General features: G+C 40.3%; 1 protein-coding gene across 1 annotated transcript; it reads left to right on the forward strand.

The window, feature by feature from the left end:
• The first annotated feature begins 2,426 nt into the window (after positions 1-2,426).
• On the forward strand, positions 2,427-7,959 carry c1qtnf7 (C1q and TNF related 7). The gene is made up of 3 exons (XM_083969510.1): positions 2,427-2,588; positions 5,671-5,907; positions 7,141-7,959. The coding sequence occupies exons 1-3, from the start codon at positions 2,567-2,569 to the stop codon at positions 7,767-7,769; spliced, it is 888 nt and encodes a 295-aa protein (XP_083825636.1). The 5' UTR covers positions 2,427-2,566; the 3' UTR covers positions 7,770-7,959.
• The last annotated feature ends 417 nt before the right edge of the window (positions 7,960-8,376 follow it).

Below are 8,376 nucleotides of genomic sequence, written 5' to 3' on the forward strand. Positions count from 1 at the left end.
AGATTTCTGATCCACAGTGTCATTTTTTACTGTCAGAAAAAAAGAAACCCCGTTTTTTCATTGCAACTATTTTTAAATCCAGATATCTTTGTACTGATGTAAATGATTGTAGTTATTTTGGATAGTGTTTTGCTAACAAAAGGAGAGACTTTTTCATGCATATTTCTATTTCATTTCATCTTGTTTTATCCCACGTTTTTATTTCATTTAATAATAGCAGAACTCCTGGAATAATTTTTCATATTTAAATGTCATTGGTATTATTTTGTATTTTTATGTGGAAATACACTATATATAATTTTAAGATGCTAATATTATTTTGAGTTTAATTATTTTTAAAGCTAAATATTTGTAATTTTATTGTTAAAGTGACTAATTTCTAAATCAGAGTTTGTGTATACATTCACAGAAGTGGTTTATGAGGTGTTTGGATTGTAATTATTACTAAATGGTTCTTTGATATGCAAAATGAATATCATGTTTATTTTTATTTTTGTTGGTTTTGTATTTAAATGGGGTGTTGATTGCAATCTTTGTTTTCTTCTTTCACTTCCTGAATAAAGACCCATTCTGTTTGGACACAACACAGCCGTGCCGTCTCGTTCTTCTCGTTGTGCCTCCACTGCATGGTTACTAGGGGGAATCACGTGACCCTTATGGCTCCATGTGTTCTGAAACTGCATGTGTACATTTTAACACTTGATAATCCACTGTTTCATATTGGTCATCACAGTGGGAGTTTTGTGGAAACACACCAGAAAAAGCAGCAGTCACATACTGTGGTTACATGGCGATATACAACATTTCATGTTAATTGTTTGACGCCTTGACATCAGCTTATCTTCCTGGGGTCCAGCACATAAAAACCCAAAAGAAACAAACGTTATAAGATTACAGATTACAGTAAGATAACTGTCAGACCTTCAAACTGTAGAGTAGTGAACAAAGGCAGGAGCTCAAATCCAGTTCTCACAATTCAACTGGCAAAGCTGCTGGTTTCCAAGTATTATACATTTAACTTATAAATTGCAAGGAGTCAGAGCACCAATACATCTAAGAGAAAAAAATAAAAGTGACTACAAAGAGTAAAAATAGTACCTGTATTGTTCAGTAACATGGACAGCTTTATTAGGAGGTTTGTTCTTGGGATAGGAGGCATTTCTGGTGTAATCATGTCTATCACTTGTGGTCACTAACTGTTTGAAGAAACATTAAAGGGATAGTTCACCCAAAATTCAAATTTCACTCGACTAAGGGCTGGGACTAAGGGCTGGGAGAATTTTCAGAGTCCTCCGTGCCTTCTCGGAGTTACGGGGGGGTCCGTGCAGCAGTATTTATTTTGTCCATATAATGGTTGTGAATGGTGCTCACTTTTCTTCGTCCAAAAAGACACACAAGTCTATGTTTTAAGCTTGTTTGTAGCGGAAGCTCCCAGTGTCTCAGTTCACTGCTCTTCCTGTGTCAGTGCAAATCTAGCGTGATTTGCACTGACCAGCGGAACAATTTCTCATGTTGGGGATTCAATGCAAGAGGGACATTACATACGAGCAGTATGGAGGTATTTGGATGTTTTTTTGAACGAAGAAAAGTGAGCTTCGTTCGCTACCATTATATGGACAAATACTGCTGCGTGGACCCCCCTGTAACTCCGAGAAGGCACAGAGGACTCTGAAAATTCTCCCAGCCCTTATATATTAGTCGACATGAGGGTGAGTAGATAATGAGTGAAATTTGAATTTTGGGTGAACTATCCCTTTAAGGGGACTCCCTTAGAGTTGCCTTTTTTTCCCCAGTAGACCTTTATGGCAAGCAGCAATGTCCCTGATGTAAAGCCTCTAAAACTATGTCTACCTTCTCTAAGACAGTAAGATGCACTTGCACATCCATCATATATCAGCCTATACATTCTAATAATGATACATTTTTAACTTTCTGCAAAATAACCGTAATCTATTACATTCATTTTCTTGACTGTAGTGATACATTTCTCATCCAATGTCTTCAGGTGACCTCAATTCATGTCACCTCCTGTGACTAAGGGAAATGCTAATCCTCCCTCCCTAACAGTGCCATCTAGAGGTCCGTGTCAGAAACACAGCTGACATTACAGTAACTCTGAGGTCAACATGGCACAAACGACTTCTGACATTTATCACTGGGACTTTTCATGAAACAGCATCATTATTCAACCAGATCCAAGATGCTGACTTCTCCTCTGGGCGTCTCATATTTAAGGAGTTTCCATCCATGACATAATGGAGCTGATTCTGAATGCACAGTGTCTGCCTGAAGGATAGCTATGTGTCTGGGGGAGTTTATGAGGCAGGGAGAAGGGAGTGGATACGGGGAGGGAAGGAGGGAGGGAGGGGAGGAGGGAGGGCTGGATGGAGGGAACCCAGCCTTGCTCTTGCTGTTTTTGTTGGTGCTGCTGCTGCAGCATAAGACGCTGTCAGCAGAGGACGAGCAGCAGAGGAAACCAGGCGAGGAGCATGTTTACCAACCATGGAGAGGAGCCGACCCTGAGCAGATAGGAGGGAAAAAAAACTGATCCTGATCAGCTTTGGAGATGAACAGCTGCCAACAGTGGGGTAAGAACATCTTCTCCTCCTCCTCTCTCTAGTATCGTTGACGACAGATATAATAGATAGATAGATAGATAGATAGATAGATAGATAGATAGATAGATAGATAGATAGATAGATAGATAGATAGATAGATAGATAGATAGATAGATAGATAGATAGATAGATAGATAGATAGATAGATAGATAGATAGATAGATAGATAAAATTCACAATACAAGTGCAAATGGAACAAACTAGACATAGGTAAAATACTGTGCTACAACTGCTGTCTCTAAGGTTTGACGTCTCCTCAGCTGAGTGAATACCTGCTGTCAGAGTGTCAGTGTGTGTGTGTGTGTGTGTGTGCACAGTTGAACCTGCATCTCCTGTAAGCATGCATGGCCTCTCGGTGTCTGTTTAACTTCATGTATCCAAATATATCGACATATTATAAAGTTAGCTGTCTAATATAGATCTGGAATGATTTTTTTGACCTTATATGAGAAACAGGAAATCATTGTGATTCTTCTTTTTTTTTTTTTTTTTATCTGACATCATTCAAAACAAAACATCTTAGGGTTGTCATAGAAACTACCATTTCTGAATGTGGACTGTTACAGCTACGCACAAACACAGTCTCTAGTCTGGTCTTCAGCTTTTCACTGTGAAACTTGCACAATGAGAAGAGCAAGTTTCTAAATGGAGCTGCTCTCAGAGGGACGTGAATATCTTTATATTGTGTTTGCAACCAGAGGAGAGCTGCAGTCAGAGCCTCAGAGCGACTTCTAAATCGCTTTAACAAGTCTAACACTACATAATGATGTATAATGTCTGTGCATGTTTGCATGCATTCATTTTATTTAGCCTCATGGCACACATAGTATAAAAAAAAGAGGTCCATTTTAATAATGATGGCCCATTTTACTAATGGTGACATCATCGCTGCAGAGCGGAACTGGCGGGTGGGGTTTCTGCCTCGCAGGACCTCACACTGGCTCCGTGACCAGACCATTACCCTCTAATCAAAAACATGCAGCACCAACGTGTCTGTGGAAGTTGTTTGGGTGTCCTTCCTGTCTGTGTCATCACGTTTTGGTTGTGACATAGTACACAAGTGGTTTATCTAAAGCACTTGTTGCATCTTGTGTATCGCCAAGTAGAGCAATAACAACACACTTTTTTGTTTTTTGAAGACAAGACTATGAAGAGATGAAAAACCTGACACACATGTCCCTGTGAAAACCGCCTCCAACCAGAGAGAGCCAGCCAGCGGCCAAGCAGCAGATGCAAAAGTCATATTCTCACGCCCACATGGGGCAGATATGAGAAAAACAAGGATTGTACTCATAAAATCCATAAATCTTATACGAGCGCCTGATCGGATTCCCCCCCAAACCCCCCCTCCCCCTCAAGAGATTCCCCTGTAGGAGAATTTGTTCAGAATGTGTCCATATGCAGCATCTGAAATGTTGCAAGGGGTGAAGTCAGTCATTCACCGCTGCTGCGTCATCCGATTTTATGATTCTTTTCTGTCAACAACAGATAGTTAAACACGATTAAATCACCCCCCCCCCCTCCTGTTTCTCTATATGTATAATATGTAATTCATGTTTAGGATCCCCCGACGACAGGAATTGTACTGGATGTTATGTCACAACTTGGGAATGTTTTGGCAAGAAAGGAGACTTGGAACGGGGACAAAGGTTTCATCTGAGGTCTCTCTCATGCAATTCCGAGCTGGATGAGAACATCGGTGTGTGAGACGGAGTCGAACAGTAATTGCTTCTCATCACAGCGTTCACATCTGGCTTCATGCTGTAGTGGAGCACAAATTGATTCACGGCTCTTGTTCTGTCTACAGCCATGACAGCATCACTGTGCGTTTTATTGCCTTGTGAAAACTGATAACAGGTTCCTATTTCTGGTCAGGCCCCGTTTAGGAGTCTGGCAGCACCGCTTGTTGTTTCTGTCTGATGTTCTGTCAGTTGTTTTGTCATCATTTTTATTTATTTATTGCCCTTTCATATCTGCAGTGAGTCAGCGTGGCAGCAAACCAGAGATGCTTCATTAAAAAGAAAATGTTGTTTTCAAACTGTCAGTTTTAAGTAAATCTGAGTAGACTTCAGCCATTCAATTTCTTCATACTAATCTTCAACAATTCAAGTAGTTTCCAACCATTTCATTCTTCTTTTACTTTTACTCTTCAGATATTGTTTCATCTTCTCAAAACGTATTCAGCAATTTATTCACTTAATTCAGCATTGTTTCAACAATTTATTCAGCTCATTCAGCTTCTAGCTTTCAGCATTCACCCGTATTTCCTTCAGGAAATGCATTCTCCAGTTTTTTTTTTTGCTCTTTCATATCTGCAGTGAGTCAGTGTGGCAACAAACCAGAGATGCTTCATATTAAAAAGAAAGTTGTTTTCAAGCTGCAGTTTTAAATAAATCTGAGTAGACTTCAGCCATTCAGTTTTTTCATACTGATCTTCAAAAATTCAAGTAATTTCCAACCATTTCATACAGCCTTCTTCTTTTACTTTTACTCTTCAGATATTGTTTCATCTTGTCAGCAATTTCTTCACTTAATTCAGCATTGTTTCAACAATTTATTCAACTCATTCAGCTTTCAGCATTCACCTGTATTTCCTTCAGGAAATGCATTCTCTAGTTTCTTTTTTTGCTCTTTCATATCTGCAGTGAGTCAGCGTGGCAGCAAACCAAAGATGCTTCATATTTAAAAAAAAAAAAAAAAAAAAAAAAAAAAAAAAAAAAGTTGTTTTCAAGCTGTCAGTTTTAAATAAATCTGAGTAGACTTCAGCCATTCAATTTCTTCATACTAATCTCCAACAATTCAAGTAGTTTCAAACCATTTCATACAGCCATCTTCTTTTACTTTTACTCTTCAGATATTGTTTCATCTTGTCAAAATGTATTCAGCAATTTCTTCACTTAATTCAGCATTGTTTCAGCAATTTATTCAACTCATTCAGCATTCACCTGTATTTCCTTCAGGAAATGCATTCTCTAGTTTCTTTTGAGTGCAGTGAGTCAGTGTGGCAGCAAACCAGACATTCTCCATAAAAAAATGTTGTTTGTATCTACAGATTTGAAGATGTGGGCGCTGGTGGGGGTGGTGTGTCTGTGCCACTGCATCTTCGGACAGCTGTTCGACACCAAGCTGAAAGGAGCGCCGCGTCTGATCTGCAGCGTGCCCGGGTCACCGGGCTTGCCTGGCAAACCCGGTCCGAGCGGACCCCCGGGAGCAGATGGGAATGTGGGTATCCCAGGAAGAGATGGCAGAGATGGCAGGAAGGGTGAAAAGGGACAAAAGGGAGACACAGGTATAATATGAAACAGACACAGCATCAGCTCATGTGTGTCAATAAATGAATTCCACCAGTCTGTTGCGGACAAACGTTTCTGCTGGTGAAGAAGCTATTTATTTATCTGACAGCTGGTATAAGCAGATGAACGGGTGAGTTCCCACAGAATGAACATAAATGGCCTGGTTACAAAATGATGTGTCAGATGAGGGAGGCCATGTAGGACCTGTTTAGATCAGAACCCACTTCAGGATTAGAGATAAATAACTTCCTCAAAAGGCCATGACCACCAGAGGAGAGCAAACACACATCCAGTAGCTACATGCCGTACATGTTTCCCAATGAGGAACAGAAAACAACAACATCCAATTCTCCCAACTCAAGCTTGACTTAATATATATTTCTTCCACAGCCTTTAACCAATACCCACAGTCTTCCTCTTTTTTGTCTGAGTGGCTTAGGAGTTGCTGGTGAAAGCCCAAAACCCCTACTAATATGAATAAAACACAACCTAACAGGATTTAATTAACATTAAATGAGCCTGAGCTGAATGTTTGTTCTTGCTTACCATGCTGTTGCTCCAGATCTTACATTCTAGGACAGGCAGTTGCTAGCTGATCCTAATTTACTATTTTCTGGTGTTTTTTCTAACTTGCCTCCTTAAATTGCAGCAATTCGGCAAGATTGGGAAATGTGTAGACCCAAATGTAAACTGTTTCAAAGTTCCCTGAACACAAACAGTTATTTTCATGTGGGAATAAAGCTGGCATCTCATCTGTCTCACTCAGTAGAAATATCTCTGCATTCTGACCTGCAATAAATCTGTCAGTGAATAAACATCATGAACCTGTGCTTTCCATTAGGTGAGGAGTCAGGAATTCAGACACACACCTTCATCCTAACATGAAACTACATATTCAGCATAGCTGTCTGTCCTTAAACAAACATACAGGACTTGTTTCTTAGCTCCAGGATATTGGCACTGCAGATGGAGTCAACTAGATATAAGACAGTTGGATGAATCGAGCCAAAACTGTGCTGTTTTAATGTCAAGGTGGCTTTGTTCCAAGGGTGACTTAATGCATGTCACTGGGTGGGGAGCTCTGTTTCCACTGACTGTTCCTCCTCAACATGTGCAAAATAGAATCTCACATGGGCAGAGGATTGATAAGGAAAAGCAATAGCCTCCAAAAGCAAAGGCAGCAACATTGGTGTGGAAATTATGATCTCAACATCATCTTTCTGTTTCAGGGTTAAAGGGCAGAGTTGGCCCAACAGGTAAGATTGGAGACAGAGGCGACCGTGGCCCAGCGGGGAAACGGGGCCCTTCAGGAGGGAACGGAGATGTGGGTCCACCTGGTCCTTTCGGCCATGAGGGAAATAAAGGGGACAAGGGTCAGAGAGGACCTCATGGCACTCCAGGAACCTGCAAGTGTGGCAGCCTGCAGCTTAAATCTGCCTTTTCTGTGGGAATCACCAGCAGCTACCCTGTAGAGAAAATGCCCATTAAATTCAATAAGGTCCTCTTTAACGAGGGCGGACACTACAACCCACAGACTGGCAAGTTTATCTGTGCGTATCCGGGCGTTTATTATTTCTCATATGACATTACGCTGGCCAACAAACACCTGGCCATTGGACTGGTGCAGAATGGCCAGTATCGCATCAAAACCTTTGATGCCAACACAGGAAATCATGACGTGGCATCTGGGTCCACATTGGTGTCCCTAAACCCAGAAGATGAGGTGTGGCTGGAAATCTTCTTCAATGACCAGAATGGTCTATTTGCAGACCCTGGCTGGGCTGACAGCTTGTTCTCTGGCTTCCTTCTCTATGCTGACACAAACTACTTTGATATACTGGCAGAGGACTATTCATAGAAAGTGGAAAACACAAACTTATACCAAAATTTGCTACTGTCATTGTTGTTTTTAGTGTTATCACACATATAAGTATATTTTTTATACAAATATTAAATTTTGTAGTGCTATTCATATTATTACTATAGAGTCTTATCTAGTGGTTATATAATTTGGTAAAGTTTTAATGAATTTCTGATGTATTTGTTTTGAGTGGGGTCAATAAATTAAATAAACAATTGTTGACGGACTAAGTTTGATTTTGAAGTTTTAGTTTTCCTTCTAGGCTACAAGAAGACTGAAGCATGTGTGATTTGACAGAATGTAAAAAGGACATTTTTGAATGTCCTTTTGTTATTTTATTTATTCATTTATATATATTATTCCTAAATCTAATTTAAAATGTAATGAGGCAGCAACACTGAAATGACACTGAGAGAGCATAGTGAGAGAGATGTCGGTTTAGTGCAATTCGCATTTTCTGTGGCTTCTCGGCCGCCGTAGTGTGGAATTCGTTACGTCATTACGTTGTTTGATTGACAGCCCGTCGGACTAATGGGATTCCAAGACTGCCGAAAGCAGGGTTGTCTGCACCGACTGGTCCAAGGTAGGTTGAGAAGTAGTTTAT

The sequence above is a fragment of the Trachurus trachurus genome, assembly GCF_905171665.1.
Source record: "Trachurus trachurus genome assembly, chromosome: 4".
Lineage (NCBI taxonomy): Eukaryota > Metazoa > Chordata > Actinopteri > Carangiformes > Carangidae > Trachurus > Trachurus trachurus.